The sequence below is a fragment of the Aquarana catesbeiana genome, linkage group LG01 (assembly GCF_042186555.1).
Source record: "Aquarana catesbeiana isolate 2022-GZ linkage group LG01, ASM4218655v1, whole genome shotgun sequence".
Classification (NCBI taxonomy): Eukaryota; Metazoa; Chordata; class Amphibia; order Anura; family Ranidae; genus Aquarana; species Aquarana catesbeiana.
This window is the reverse complement of record NC_133324.1, coordinates 391,875,140-391,891,228: the sequence shown is the minus strand read 5'-3', so window position 1 is coordinate 391,891,228 and position 16,089 is coordinate 391,875,140. Positions and strand designations below refer to the sequence as shown.

Here is a 16,089-nt window from a genome sequence, read left to right as displayed (position 1 = left end):
GAGGTTCCTACATTCGTGGGTAGTGAGGGGTAAAGTGATGAGGCTGGTGTGGAACCCTGCTGTGAAGCCGTGCACCAGGAATATAGCCAGTGAGGGGGTTGGGGTGTGTAGAGAGGTAGAACCCCAACCAACTGACATCTATCCCGCCTAGTCAGGATTTCCCCTCCTGTTTGAGTTGACAGGTGGTCCTCAGGTGAGCTTTATGGCATGCTGTGCAAATATGGAGTAGCCTGCACTGGCCATGGAAGCATCCGCTGTGATTAAAATAGTTACAAATGGGGGCTCCTCCTAGAGAAAGGATAGGCTGTCCTAAGCTATGGGTTGGTGCTTCTGTATGCCCTGTAGGAGGGACCTCACTGCGTGGGCCGAGAATACTGATGGTTTACTGGGGTCCTGTAAAGACACAAAATGCTGGACACCGGCTAGGTATAGCCTGATGGTATTGTGAGAAAGGGCTAACTGCGTATGGCAATATGATATGAAGGCTAGGATGTGTCTAACGTCACCTATCGCTGCCCCGGGGCAAGAGGCCAAAAACTTGCAGTAAAAGTTCCAAGCTGTGCGATAGGCCTTCAGTGTGTTGCGTGCCAAGGATTTGTTGATGAGCTGGGTTGCATTGGCGAGGTGTGATTTTAGTCCATCGTCAGCAATTGGGTCGGCTCCAGGCTCCTGCTGAAAAAACAAGGTAAGGTTGAAACGGGAGAGCGCATCAGCTGCGATATTGTATTTGCCTGGAATATGTCTACAGAAAATATTAAACTGGTGACGGAGTGACAGGTGCACGAGCCTGCGCAGGGAGGACATGATAGGGAGTGACTTGGATCTACCTTTATTGATGATGTCTGATTGTCCGTGGTGAAGGGCACCATCTGTCCTGTCCAAGTGTGGCCCCAGACCTGGGCAGCTGCCACGATGGGATACAGCTTAAAGAATAATGAAGACTGGGTGAAACCAGAGATTAAGAGAATTTCGGGGGGTTCGGCGAACCAGTCGCGGCTGAAAATGACCGCGAAGCCCGTGGAGGCTGCGGCATCCCGTAATGACTCGGCTGACACTGCCGGGATGAACATTGAAATGCCACTCCTGCTGGTGGGGAAATTGTCCCACATAGCTAGGTTTGCTACTGTTGCTTGGTCTAGTTTGAGAATTTGGTCTGGATCTTGCACTGGTGTGAGAAAGACTAAAAGCCATGACATAAAGTCCTTGTCCTTGAGGAATAATCCTCTTCGTAAAGTTCAGCATCCCTAGTAAGGCTTGCAACTGCCTCCTGATGCACCCTTGTGAACCGGTGTAGTCGTGGATAACTGTCCTGATATGAGCTTGTTTGTCAGGAGGCAGGCTAGCTTGCATGACACGCGTGTCCAGAGTGACACCTAGAAAGGTGTTGGAATGTGCCAGGCCTTCCACTTTGTGCTCAGCTATGGGCACGTTGAGTTTGTTGAAAACTACTCTCAACTTGTCTAGATCTGCCGGGGGTGTGCCTGGTTGCTCGATAAGCAGGAAGTCATCGAGGTAGTGGATGACTGTGTGACAGCGGGTCTGGTGAGACAGAATCCATGTGAGGACCTGAGCGAAGATGTTGAACAGCCACGGGCTGCTCTTGGACCCGAAGGTCAACTTGGTGGTGAAGTAGTAGGACTCCCTCCACTTAATACGGTACCACTGCCAGAGGGATGGTTCGATAGGGAGGAGTTTGAATGCATCAGATGTCTGCTTTGGATAGCCAGGCGCTGGGACCTTTCCCAATGATGGCTTGGATGACTAGGTCAACTGAGGCGTACTTGAGGGAGAATTCCTCAGAGGGAATCAGCGAGTTCAGGTTGGGGATGTGAGAATAATGAGGCGCAGACAAGTCGTACACTAAGCTGAGTTTATTAGTGAACTTGTCCTTGACAGGCCCAATAGGGCTGACTCTCCAGACTGGGAAAGTGACTGTGGGAAGGGGCTGATAATAAAGCCTATATCCACTTCTGACTGTAGTAAGGAGTCAATTGCTTGTACGCTGATGGCCACCGACTGGAGGTTCCTACATTCGTGGGTAGTGAGGGGTAAAGTGATGAGGCTGGTGTGGAACCCTGCTGTGAAGCCGTGCACCAGGAATATAGCCAGTGAGGGGGTTGGGGTGTGTAGAGAGGTAGAACCCCAACCAACTGACATCTATCCCACCTAGTCAGGATTTCCCCTCCTGTTTGAGTTGACAGGTGGTCCTCAGGTGAGCTTTATGGCATGCTGTGCAAATATGGAGTAGCCTGCACTGGCCATGGAAGCATCCGCTGTGATTAAAATAGTTACAAATGGGGGCTCCTCCTAGAGAAAGGATAGGCTGTCCTAATCTGTCCACTGACCATGGCTGACTGGGGGCTGGGAAGCCCTAACTGGTGCTGGAGGAGGAAGGAGGGTAGAAGGGGCACCTTGTGGTTGCTTCAGAGCACCAATTCACCATGTGGTTAGTGGACTGGCAAATGGTGCAGAGCGGGGAGCAGAGGCCTGCGAAGTGGCGGCAGAACAGCTCCATGTCAAAAACCCTCCAGTTCGTCTAGACCTGGAACTGGCTGAGCTTGGCAGCTGCCTTGGCCCTATATGAGCGGTGGTAGTCGTTAAAGGCGTGAGCTCCATACTTGTACCCTAAGTCTGTGACTGAATGGAGATATAGGTCCAGCTCTTCCCTCCTGCTGGGGGGCAGCTGAGCAGGCAACATCTCTGGACATCCCGAATGCCAAAACAAATTCGGTGACTGACAGTTTGCGGCTGAGCCTGGGGTCTTTCGACTTGATGACCACCGAGACGTCCCCCCAGGCGTATGCTCTGTTGTTGGCCAAATCCTGCACAAAAATCAGCAGAGATGCTAGATTTACATCCTTTCCCTCCAAGATGTCCTTCCTGAGGCTGGCAGGGACAAGGTGAGCAGGGAGGATGGTAGAAGTGGACTCTGGTGTACCTGCAGAAGGGGATGCCAGCATCGTGACCATGACTGGGTCAGGGAGGGTGGTAGGAGGGCGAACCTCCAGTGCTGCCACTCTGATCTGCACGTCAGTAACTGTTGCGGACATGGAGGAGATCATGGAGTGCAGCTGGGAGATGGCCCCAAAAATGGACTGCAGGGACACCTGATGAGCGCTGGGTCCTGCAGTGACTGTCGGCGGGAAGAGTAACCTGAAGAGCTCTGCCTTCCTGGCCGTAGCAGGGTAGAGGATGCCCTTGCATCTAAGCTCAGCTATGAGCTTGGGAATGGTCTATGTGCGGAGGGACTGCATGTTGCCACTCTCTGAGCCCCTGGAGGGTGACAGAGGGACGGGTGTGAGGTTGTCACTGCCGGTCTGCGACATGACTCCGACTATAAGACAATAAGGATAGAAAGCAAAGTGGGGCACAGAAACTCGGTATTAAGAGAAAGATCCGTGAACTACACACCTGAGTGGCGCCCTAGCAGCGAGGTCCTGGCATGGATCGAGACTGAGTCGACCTGTGATGAAGGTGACATAAGTGTAACATAAGTGTAACATGTATGTTCCTTTACCTGAGATAAAGTGACCTACCCTTGCCATGCGACTGGCCCTGGTGAGATGCATATATATATATATTTTACCTGGGGAGAAACGACCGACCTGGTGTAGGATGAAAAGCTGAACTCGACTGACCTGAGGAAAAGACAGAGAAGATGATGAGTAGCCGGTATGCCACTGTAGATAAATTTTCAGCTGGATGTCGCTATGTGTATGCGAGGCTGATTGAGTGCCCCTGAGGTGTGTTTGCAAGTTGTTTTGTGCCCCGAATGTTTAATGCTACTGGAGATGATATTATGTGTCTGCAAGGGTCTCGACGAGTATGAGATTTTTTGAGATGATATTGTGTGGTCGCGTAGGTCTCTATGAGTGTTAGGCTGCTGAGACGATATTGCATGTTTGCAAGGGCCTCAGTTGGGTTGCTGAGACGATATTGCATGGTCGCAATGGTCTTGATGAGTGTCCGGCTGCTGGGACGATATTGCATAGTTGCAAGGGTCTCTATGAGTGTCAGGATAAAACAAAAGAGAGGCACCTCTAAGTGCAATATGTTTAAAACCTTTAAATATCCCAAAGGGATTAAAAACACTTACAAGATCAATGTTAAAACGGGCTCATCATGTGTGTGGTAAGGAGGTGATCCGGCATCAGGTTTTGTGCCAGTGTGTATCTCTGGAGTTCCCAGGAATATCCAGTAGCAGTGTGAATCCCAAGGAGGCATAATTGTACAAGGACGCACATTAAGCAAGTGAGACAGGACAGAGACATACATACCATACATACAAAAACATATACACCAATTGGTCTATGGCAGTGGGCATGTGGGTGTAAGATCTACGTATATTCCATAATCAAACACACGTGGTTGCAACTGTAAATATACAGATGTAAGGATACAGATGATGAACATGAAAGATGGTATGTGAAAAAATATATATAGATAAAATTAAAAATGAAAATAATAAAAATAAAATAAAAATTAAAATATAAAAAAATATTTAATAGTAATAAAAATAAAAAGGAAAACAGTGCTTTGCTCTTCTGAGTGCTGCCTTAAAGTATATGAAGATACCATGCCACTGAATTTTATCTCCAATTGAATGCATCTCATCTGAATCTCCAGTTAAGAGAATCATTTGCTCAGTCTGCAACTCAGAGTGCCCTATATACACATTTTATCTCTATGAATGGCGGGCTGCTAAGATGATATTGTGTGGTCGCAAGTGTCTCGATGAGTATGAGGTTTGTCTTGAGGCGATATTGCGTGGTTGCAAGGGTCTCGATGAGTGTGAGGCTGCTGAGACGATATTGCGTTTGCAAGGGTCTCAACAACAGTGTCAGGCTGCTAAGGTGATTTGTCTGGCTGCAAGGGTCTCAACGAATGTCAGGTTGCTGGGGCGAGACTGCGTGGTCACAAAGGTCTTGATGAGTGAGAAATTGCCGAGACGGTATTTTGTGGTTGCAAGTGTCTCAGACTGGTTTGCTGAGATGATATTGCGTGGTTGCAAGGGTCTCTATGAGTGTCAGACTGCTGAGACGATATTGCAGGCCGCAAGGGTCTCAAATGAGTGTCAGGTTGCTGAGACAATTTTGCATGGCTGCAAGGGTCTCAACAGGTGTCAGGTTGCTGGGCCGAGATTCGTGGTGGCAAAGGTTTTTTGACGAGTGAGAGGTTGCAGAGACAATATTGCGTTATGCAAGGGTCTCAACAAGAGTGTCAGGCTGCTGAGACAATTTTGCATGGTTGCACGGGTCTCAACAGGTGTCAGGTTGCTGGGCCGAGATTGCGTGGTGAAAAGGGTTTTTTATTATTTTATTTATTTATTTTTGAGGAGTGAGAGGTTGCTGAGACAATATTGCGTTTTACAATGGTCTCAACAAGGTGACAGGCTGCTTAGACAGTTTTGCATGGCTGCAAGGGCATCAACGAATGAGAGTTGGGTTACTGAGAAAAGGAATAGAAACACCTGGCTTGTTTGGCGGCTTACCGTACCTCTAAGCGAGCAGTATAAGCAATAAGGACAATGTCTGTTCGATCCGTAGGTTCCGTAGGGGGAACTAATGAACGACGTGGAGACAACAAATGGTAATTAATATGACATAAAGAATGTGGTAACGAATCTTTCCTGTGACAGTGAGCCATGCGAGTGAGTTTGCGGCGGACTGTGGCGGGAGTGCAACATATCAGGAAGGTGTGGCGTGATGCCATGAACGAGGCAAAATAACAATGTTTGGTGTAGTAAAATAGAATGAGAGAAGTGCATACGAATGATTTGTAAGTTCCACTGCGGCATCCGAATTGACATGACAAAACATGGTAACGAGTCCTACCTGCGACAGCGGCCGTGAAACTGGGTCCGCATCGGTCTGTAGCGGGTATGCAATGTATCCGACGAGTGTGGTGTGGCGCCGTGCATGAGGCACACAAAATTACTTGATTTGGCAAGATGACGATTCGTTCCGCGGTGGGAACTGAACACACGATATGGGGGATACAACAAATGGCAACGATTAGGACAAGATACGAATGCAAAGTAACGACTCCTACCTGCGACAGCGAACAAGACTTGATCGACAAACCACGAATAAGGAACCGCAACACACTATTCGGGAACAACAGACTCACAAACATGAAGTGAGCTAAAGAATCGGCCTGGTGACGTAACGAATCGCACACTGGAACCGACAAGGAGTATGGGCGAGTGGGCTGCTTAAATATCCTCCGCGCTCCTCCCATAAATTCAGGCCACCATACTGGCCTTCTTATATATACACATACACACATACGTAAGACAATGTGATATGCATAAATATAACAATATACTATACGCTGTGATAGAACCGAAATACATACAGCCGTATGCAGAAGTACAACACTCCAAAATACTCCTATGTGGTAGAGATCAGTTCAAGCAAAAGGGGACTGGTGGACCACAGATACAGGTATAGTGGTGTACTTCTGCATACAGCTGTATGTACCGTACTTAGGTTTTTTCTTTAGTAGTAGACTATCATGATCCTGAAGAAGCAGGCTTAGATTCCTGTTAAACATGTTGAGGAATAACAAGCCATCAATGGACATCATATTTCATTATGCGTTATTGCTCCTATATACTCTATAATGATGCAAGGCTTGATCATAAGTAACGTGCCACATAGTGGACTTTGCCACATTACAAAGTTTGTTTGATGTGTTTTAGTTGGACTGTCTGTCTAGTTTTAAATTGAGGAGTCATTCTCCATGTTCAATTTTAAACAATGCATTTTTGTGTGTGTTACTCTTTGGGGCACCTTAACCACTTCAGCCCCGGAAGAGTTTAGCGCAGGGGTGCCATTCTGCCCCCGTAAAAAGACGTGAGCCAGTCAGGAACCGGTTAAAGTCCATGTTATCTTTTTTGGAAGTTTTAACCACTTGCCTACTGGGCACTTTCACCCCCTTCCTGCCCAGGCCAATGTTCAGCTTTCAGCGCTGTCACACTTTGAATGACAACTGCGCAGTCATGCAACACTGTACCGAAACTAAATTTTTATCATTTTTTCCACACAAATAGAGCTTTCTTTGGGTGGTTTTTAATCACCTCTGGGTTTTTTATTTTTTGCTAAATAAACAAATAAAGATGTGATGTTCGCTGATGAGGTAGCAATGATGGGCATTAATGGGCACTGATAGGCTTGCACTGATGGGCACTGATGAGGTGGTACTGGTGGGCACTGATGAGGCTGCATTGATAGTCGGCACTGATAGGCAGCACTGATGGGCACTGGTAGGTGTCACTGATGGGCACTGATAGGTGGCACTGATGGGCACTGGTAGGCAGCACTGCTGGGGACTGGTATGCGGCACTGATAGGTGACACTGGTGATGAGGCACTAATGGGCACTGATTGGCAGCACTGGTGGGCACAGATTGTCAGCACAGGTGGGCATTGTTGGGACTGCATTGATAATCGGGACACTGATAATCAGTGCCCTGATTATCAGTGTAGATGTCCCTTTTAGAGACGCTGGTTATTGTCTCTCCTCTCCTCATGCTGTCAGCATGAAGAAAAGAGTGCCGAAAACTGGCTTCTGTTAACATCCATGATCAGCTGTGATTGGATGCAGCTGATCACGTGGTGAAGCGCCGCTGACTGGCTCTTTACCTCAATATGTGATTAGCTGTGTCCGCCAGGCACTGCCACCACAGAGCACGTCGTCTGCTCCCCGCAGCGGGCGTGCAGCAGAACTTGACAACCGTGCTGTAGCCGTCATTCGGCTATAGCGTGGTCGGCAAGTGGTTAAATACTAAATTGTGTGTTTAGCCGATAATATTTTCTATCTAGCCTCCTGAAACTTGTACTCTGCTAAGAACAGAAGTCTGCCTGCATGTGTCATTTTCTACCACTGGATGGAAGCAGTTAGGTTGTTATGAGTCCTTTATACGTGTTTTGGGTGTGTCCAAGAATGTTGTTTAGACAGGCCTTGGTTGTTTTTCTGGATAGAAAAACCTGTTTAAACTGTCACAATGAAAACTATTCGTCTTTATTTTTTCAAGGCAGTCAAACGCCGAAGATGCTTGTCTTTGTAAAGTAAATATCAGCTAACAAAAGTGTGGTTGGTTGAAAACGTTATGGTTGCAACATCAGGATGTGAATAACTCCCATCCAGTGAGTCACACTGAAGTTACACATATGAGCAACTATTTTCCAGAGGGCTCTAGTGCAAAGGGTGAGGAGGCAGGATGTGGCTGCTGTCCAACTGGTCTGTAGAGGAGGGGGAATTTGAGGGATTACTCAGAAACTGAGCGATGTCTTAAAGGAGAAATGTGATCAGTAAATCAGTTCATTTCACATATTAAATCGACTTCTAGGGAAGGTTCTGAGTGCTGTTTGAACTTGTAAAGTAGGATACTGAACAAAAAAGAAAAGATCCATCGAGAACCTCTCCTTAAAATGCTCATAAAATGCATACTTCAGTCTCTTTGTTGGTTGATGAGGGAGCATTTTTATTTTGAATGTGTATTATCTCTTATTTTATTTACATTTTTAACCACATATGTTTTTCACATAATATTGCTCTATAGCGCAGAAAACAATTAACCACTTCAATACAGGGCACATATACACCTTCCTGCCCAGACCAATTTTCAGCTTTCAGCGCTGTCACATTTTGAATGACAATTGCGCGGTCATGCTACACTGTACCCAAACTAAATTTTTATCATTTTGTTCCCACAAATAGAGCTTTGTTTTGGTGGTATTTGATCACCTCTGGGATTTTTATTTTCTGCTAAACAAATAAAAAAAAGACCGAAAATTTTGAAAAAAAAATGTTTTTTTTTTGTTTCTGTTACAAAACTTAATAAATAAATGTAAATAAATACGTTTTCTCCTTCACTGATGGGCACTGATGGGGCTGCACTGACGGGCACTGATAAGGCAGCATTGATGGGCACCAATGAGGTGGCACTGATGAGGTGGCACTGATGGGCCCTGATGATGGGCACTGATATGCGGCACTAATGAGGCACTGATAGGCGGCACTGATAGGTGGCACTGATATGCAGCACTGATGGGTACACATAGGTGGCACTGATGGGCACCGATAGACGCTGAAAGGCAGCACTGATGGGCGGCATGGATGGACACTGATAGGTGCCACGGATGGGCACTGATAGTTCACACTGATGTACACTAATGGATGGTACTGATGGATGCCAATCAGTGCCAAACAATAATGCCTGCCAATCAGTGATGCCCATTGTGGGCACTGATTGGCATCCATTGTGGTCTAGGGTGGCATCCCTGGTGGTAACTAGTGGTGGGCATCCCTGGTGGTCCTGGTGGTGTCCCTGGTGGTCCAGTGTGGGCATCCTCGGGGGGGCTGTGCTGATAATCAATCAGCACAGACCCCCCTGTCAGAAGAGCAGCCGATTGGCTCTCCTCTACTCGCGTCTGACAGAAGCGAGTGTGGAAAAGCCGATCAACGGCTCTTCCTGTTTACATCGTGATCAGCCGTGATTGGACACAGCTGATCACGTGGTAAAGAGTCTCTGTCTGAGACTCTTTACCTAGATCGGAGTTGCGTTGTGTCAGACTGACACACCACAACAAGGATCGTCGCAATGCGCACCCCCCGGGGGCGCGCAGAGGCTCGATATTCTGGCGACGTCATATGACGTCCAGTCAGGATATTGCAACCACTTTGCAGCCTCATATTGCAATATGGCAAGTGGTTAAACAACATTGTCGATAGGATGGCTTCAGGATTTTCCCAAGTTGTTACAAAGTTCTAAAAAACTCCTAGAGAGTGATCTATAGCAGGATCAGAAGGTCTGTAGCAGATTAATCCAGTCTTTGGAATAATCATGGACGCAGCAAGCTGCAAGTAGCCCAGATAGCATTCAATTGAGCTGCCAGTATGAAAATCACCCCCTTATTTTCTCATTACTCTCCACTGATCCCACTTCTATGGGTTTAGCTGGGGTGGGCAGCAGCTATTACATCACCTTAGCGTAGAACACCATACTTATTTTAATCCAGGGGTGTACACATGTCGCAGCCACAGCAGCAGTTATACGCCCTGTAATGGTTAGTGGATATAGCACCTGCCAAGCATGACCCATTTAAGTGAATGAGGCTGCTCTCAAAGTTCCCTGCAACCTTGTGCAGTACAGTAAGCAGCAGCGGCCTGTACATTAGGGGCGCACGGGCGCCGCCCCCCCGATCCATGCATCCGGCCCCTTGATCTACATGCAGGGCGCCAGACCACGGATTCCAATGGAGGGGGTGATTTTTTTAAGCACAAGATTAGAGCCAGAGCATCTAATAGGCTTCAAAAAAGGGTGGGCTCCGGGCGCAGAGCACTGCATTTCAAGCCCACCCAGTTGTGTGACAATAGCGAATGAATATTCGCTATCGCCACACTGATCCTCCTCCCAGCCAATCAGGAAGAGGGTCTTGGGACCCATCACCCAGTTGGCTGAAAGGACAGGCAATCCTATTGGACACCTAGTAGAAGGAGGGAGGAGATGCACAGCGGAAGCCACCGTGTTGCAGAAGAGGAGGAGAGCCGCTATCCGCCGTCCGTAGGAACCCACAACCTGTCCGCTGCCCACCCACAACCTAGATGGGGTAAGTGCCGGACTTGATGACCGACCGACAGGGGGGGCGGGTGACCCGACCGTCGACCGACCTACATAGAGGGGGGGGGTGCCACCGACTGACTGGGGGGTGGTTGTGTGCATTAAGATAAAAAGCCTTCTGTGTGCAGCAGGCCCCCCTAATACTTACCTGAGCCCCATCTCTATCCAGCGATGTCCGGCCGTTCAGGACTCTCCCTCCAGATTGGCTGAGACACAGCAGTGACACCATTGGCTCCCACTGCTGTCAATCAAACTCAGAGGGGACGGGGCTAAGCCACAGCTCCATGTCTGAATGGACACACAGAGCTGCAGCTCAGCTCGGGTGCCCCCATAGCAAGATGCTTGCTGTGGGTGCACTCAACAGGAGGGAGGGACCAGGAGCTCCAGCCAGGGACCTGAGAAGAAGAGGACCTGGGGTGCTCTGTGCATAACCAACTGCACAGAGCAGGTAAGTATACCATGTATTTTATTTTAATAGAAAAAAAAAACGAGACTTTACAATCCCTTTAACCGCAGTTGCTGGGTGCTTGCAGCGTGGCTCCATTTACTTGAATGGGTCACAATTGGCAGGTGGTAGACCCTACCAAAACAACAGGGGGCTTAATGCCTGTTTCAGAATGTGTACACCTTTGGCTGCTGCCTCAGCATTTAAAGGGAGTAGGGATTGGGGGCAGTAAAACCGTGACTCACCCGCCCGCCCGCCCAATCTTAAGTGTGAACGAGCCCTAAGAGTGCTGCTGCCAAATGCAACTAAGGGCTTATTCACAAGTGCAGCAGGCAATGCTGCTGCTCTGAAAAGCGATCCAAGTGTTTGACAGGTGGTGAGGAGGCGATATGTTGCCTTCTCACCACCTGATTTAAACATGATTGCTGTGCAATGCACATGATTGCAACACGGTAGTACGGCAATTAGAGGTTTAAATCAAGTGTGAGGAGGCAACACTGTGCCCGGTGATCTCTGACTTCTCCCATGGTGTTCAGGTAGATCGCTACCTCTTTAAGGTTGCCCATCCCTGATTTAGAGTATAGATAAAAAGGTGTATTGGTGATTTGGACTAGCTAATAGCTGCACTTGTAGGCTGGGCCTACTCAGTGTATCCGAAGACTGAGAGGAATCAACACAAGGAGTTCTTTGAACACTGATTATTTATTGTAGAAATTGCATAGACACAAACATGGCAGGTGCTACGTACTATATGTTATAGACTTTCTTCAGGCAGAAAAAGTCATTTTAAAAGTAGGGTAGTTTTCCAGCAGTTATGATAAACACAGATTACAGGATGCCAGTGGAGAGGTGGTATTATTACTTAGACTGCAATCTCCCAAAAGTCTCAGTAGATATCTGGCTGACAGTGGGAGAGTGTTCCAGGAAACTGGCAGAAGAGACAACCTGTAAAGAGAAGCCTGTTCTTTCCCTCCATGACAGGTAACTCTCTGTCAGAAACCATGAATCAGACTGAGACAGTACAGTTAAATCACACTTGTTTAATAATAATAATAAAAAAAGGTAAACAGAGTAAACCTAGTCAAAACATAGCCAGAATTCAAGAACAGCAAGCAGGATCTGGAGCCAGAAGGAATGTCAGCCAAGCAAGTCTTTAACAGGAACACAGGAGAGCGTCTCTAGAGATGTGACCAAGGCGAAGGCAGAGATCATCTGGACTGGATGGTTTAAGTAGGCAGGACTGACATGCAGGATATCAACAGGTGAGTCACTGTGGAGAGATAGGAGCTGGCAATTAGCTGACAGCTTTGAGAAGGAAGGGCTGAGCCCAGCCCTGACACTCTCTTTAATGCTGCTTCTACTCTCTCCCTGTCCAATGGGGGCTTTGTTCCACACTGTAGGCACTCCATATGTTGCAGAATCTTCTTTTTTATGTCATTATGGCTGCCTAAATCTCTTGGGATTTTGGTATCCAATAGGATTCCTATCCTCTCCAAGATGGCTGCTTGGAGCCCAAAGCAGGGGACAATTATTCTTCAATATGCTCCTGCCAGGCTGAAGATGTGTCACAATGCTACCTTCAGGTTTAAAGTAATACTGTAGCTTACACCCCTGCATGCTTCCACAAGCAAAGTACTCTGGATGAGTTGTAATGTCTCTTTCCAAAGTTCTCCAGAGTTTCCATTCATGTGTAGTACCCTCTAGTGTTCTACGGAATTAGTACAGGTTCTTTTCCCTGGAGTAGGTACATTTTAAAGCTTGGCTGACAGCCAAGCCTGGGTGTACTGATCTGTTGGGGCCTTTGAGGGAGCTCTCCAGTCTGGGGGGATGACCTTGTGCCTGGGCTCGTGTGTGGAAGGGACCCTCTTCCAACCAACAGAGGTGTCCTGGACAGGAGGCACAGGAGGAGCAGGAGAGGACAGCAGGAGAATACTTCCAGGCAAGTCTCCAGGAGTTCCACAGAGGCAGCCAGGAGGGCTGGTGAGTGAGCACATCGTCGGGAGGACTGGGGAGGCAAGCCTGAGAGGACTGAGGAGCAGTCTGGGATGGGTGCAGAGACAGTCTAGAGCAGTGATGGTGAACCATGGCACCCCAAATATTTTAGAACTACATTTCCCATGATGCTCAACTACATTGCGGAGTGCATGAGCAATATGGGAAATGTAGTTCCAAAACAACTGGGGTGCCAAGGTTTGCCATCACTGGTCTAGAGGATGGTGGTGTTATGGGCAGTGGAGCAAGGCAGCTGCAGCTAGGAGGGTTGGCAGTGCCTGAGGAGGTGGTGCTGGGAGCAGTAGCCACAGGGACAGCTAGCACTGGGACTTTTCTATTTGCTACACAATATGGGCCAGCGGTCCCTGCCTGTAAAGGGCACTTGCTTTAGGCCTGGCTGAGCCAGTGTCAGACCTACCAAATCAGCGCAAGCTAGTCTGGAGAAGAAAAGAGAGGAAGCGATGTGCAGGAGCAGAAAGGAGTGATACTCAGAAGAGAGGAAGCGATGTGTAGGAGAAATGGAATGATGTTAATACAGGATGTATAAAAAGTTCCAATTGTTGATGATTGATTTCATGGGTATCTCATAAGTCCCTATCCAAGTTCAATCTCCCTCAAAAAAACATAAAAACAAAGCACAAGGACTGCTTCATGTCTCTGAAGGAATGACAAGTGTGTGCCTGGCTGGGGCAGGGTGACAGACAGACCACAATGCTCAGCAGCTCCTACGGGGGTACCGCTGCACATGTTTGAGTTCAGTAATTGTAGATGTGACCTGATATCCCAAAATGAGAGTATTTTCCTAGTGTTAAGTCCTAATCAAACATTTGTTTGTAAATGCATAATTTTATGCCTTAAAGGGTGATTTAACCACACTATCCAATGGTCTGTTTCGTTTGTCTGCCTTCTATAGACTGATATGACCTTTGTGCACACCAGTGACGGCTGGTGCTCCAAATTTTTTGGGGGGGCGCAAACAAACTGAAAAGTTCTGAAAAAAAAACCCATCATTTGCAGCCTCACTGTGCCCATCAAACGCAGCCACTGTGCCCATCAAACGCAGCCACTGTGCTAATCAAACGCTGCCACTGTGCCATCAAATGCTACCACTGCCACTGTGCTATCAAATACAGCTACAGTGCCCATCTTATGCAGCCACTGTGCCCATCTTATGCAGCCACTGAGCCCATCAAATGCAGCCCCGCTGTGCCCATCAAATGCAGCCTCGCTGTGCCCATCCAATGCAGCTTCGCTGTGCCCATCAAATGAAGCCACACTGTGCCCATCAAATGCAGCCTCACTGTGCCCATCAAATGCAGCCACTGTGCTCATCAAATGCAGCCTCACTGTGCCCATCAAATGCAGCCTCACTGTGCCCATCAAATGCAGCCACTGTGCCAATCAAATGCAGCCTCACTGTGTCCATCAAATGCAGCCTCACTGTGTTCATAAAATGCAGCCTCACTGTGCCCCATCGGATGCTCCCACTGTGCCCCATTAAACGCAGCCACTGTGTCATATCAAATGCTGCCAGTGTGCCCCCTCCCCCCCTGCCCGCTGGGACAGCTCCTCGATGTCTTCTCCCGTCCTCCGATAGGCGTCCAATCACAGCGCCTGTTGTTTCAGCCAATCAAGTGACGGGTAACAGATCCGAGCACCTGATTGGCGGAGAGGCGGTTTAGCGTTAGGAAAGCGAATATTCATTCGCTTTTCTAACACAGCTGAGTGAACTGCGAGCGCCCAGCATGGCGCTCGCAGGTCACCTTTTTTGACGCCTATTAGAGCCTATGGCTCTAATCAAGTGCTTCAACAATAACCCTGCCGCTGTGTCGCAATGCATGAATCTATCTATTGGGGCTAGAGGGTTGGCTGGGGAGAGGGGGCGGTGTCCGTGCCCCCTTATGGACGCACCGCCACTGCATTAGGCCACATTTGAGGTTTCCTGAATGTGTGACAAAGTGCACAGGTAATAGGCAATTTGCAGTGCCTTTTGGAAATGCACTGCACATGCACATAGAACTTGTGGTTCCATTAATTGTTAATGGCACCCCAAATGCAATGAGCAGACATGCGTTTTGTCATGAGGCAAAAGCTGCATGCCTTAAAAGTTACTAAACCCTCTATGTGTTTGTCACACATATGGCAGCCCATCCAAGTGAATGGGTTACCCTATGTGCGAAAAAAAAAGAAAATGTGAGAAGGAATGTTTGTTCCTGCTATGTGAAGTATAAAGGGACCTTAGGGATGGTATATAGAAATGGCTGGGCAGAGATGCCTGGCAGCTGGAGAGAGAGAGATGTGTCCACTGGCTTCTTGCTCAGCACTGCAGTGACAGCAATCTGCAGTTCTAGGGTGGCTTCATATTCACCCTCTCTCCAAAATCTTAAAGTTTTGTAACTTCATTCCAGCAGCAACCCCCCCCCCCCTCACCCCCACTCACCCCCTCCAGCAGAAGCACTGCTCCATCCAAACCCTGAAGTTCAGTGAACACAGAGCAGTGAGAGCACGATCTGGAGGGAGGAGGATCCGAGGTCAGGACTCAGGGAGGAGGTGAAGCAAGCTTCCTGCTCATGTTGACCAGAGATAACACTGACGAGGGGGAGTTTCAGGACCCGGCAGATACACAGGCAGACTGAGACTGCAGCTGTCTTCTGCTCCAGATGGAGACACTTTGCCAATTGCCAGTATGTAGAACTGATCCCCCTGCAGAGCTGCTGGAGGGAGAAAGCTGACAGCGCTGCAAGGAGATCCACAAGTGTCAGAAGGCAGTGCACTTACCGGGCTGTGGTATTCTCTCCACCTGCTGTGTCTCCTTCAGTGGACAGCAGCGGCGGTGGAGGAGTCCGCTCCTCATGCTTCCTCTGCTCTGTGTCTCTCTGCTTGGGCCGTGCCTTCCACTGAGTGGCTGACGTCACTTCCGGTTTATCTCTGCACAGGGAAACCGGAAGTGACATCTTAACTTGTAGAACAAAGCACTCGGCCAAGCGGAAATTGTCCGGCGCAATAGATTGCGCCACACGACAATT

General features: G+C 48.3%; 1 protein-coding gene and 1 long non-coding RNA gene across 4 annotated transcripts in view; both read right to left on the bottom strand.

Annotated features, from left to right (window-relative positions):
- Nucleotides 1-15,992, bottom strand: part of LOC141147192 (uncharacterized) — an 87,472-nt gene extending 71,480 nt beyond the window's left edge. For 2 of the 3 annotated variants that reach the window (XM_073634366.1, XM_073634349.1), the window contains exon 1: nucleotides 15,842-15,992. In XM_073634366.1, coding sequence (XP_073490467.1) covers nucleotides 15,842-15,917 — 76 coding nt within the window. In that variant the 5' untranslated portion in view covers nucleotides 15,918-15,992. The remainder of the gene's footprint in view (nucleotides 1-15,841) is intronic. The other variant, XM_073634358.1, reaches the window with a different exon arrangement.
- On the bottom strand, nucleotides 1,631-15,565 carry LOC141147214 (uncharacterized). The gene is made up of 3 exons (XR_012245036.1): nucleotides 15,504-15,565; nucleotides 3,587-3,638; nucleotides 1,631-3,463 (listed from the first exon to the last, which is right to left on the bottom strand). It is a non-coding gene; the product is annotated as an uncharacterized lncRNA (long non-coding RNA).
- Nucleotides 15,993-16,089: the final 97 nt, after the last annotated feature.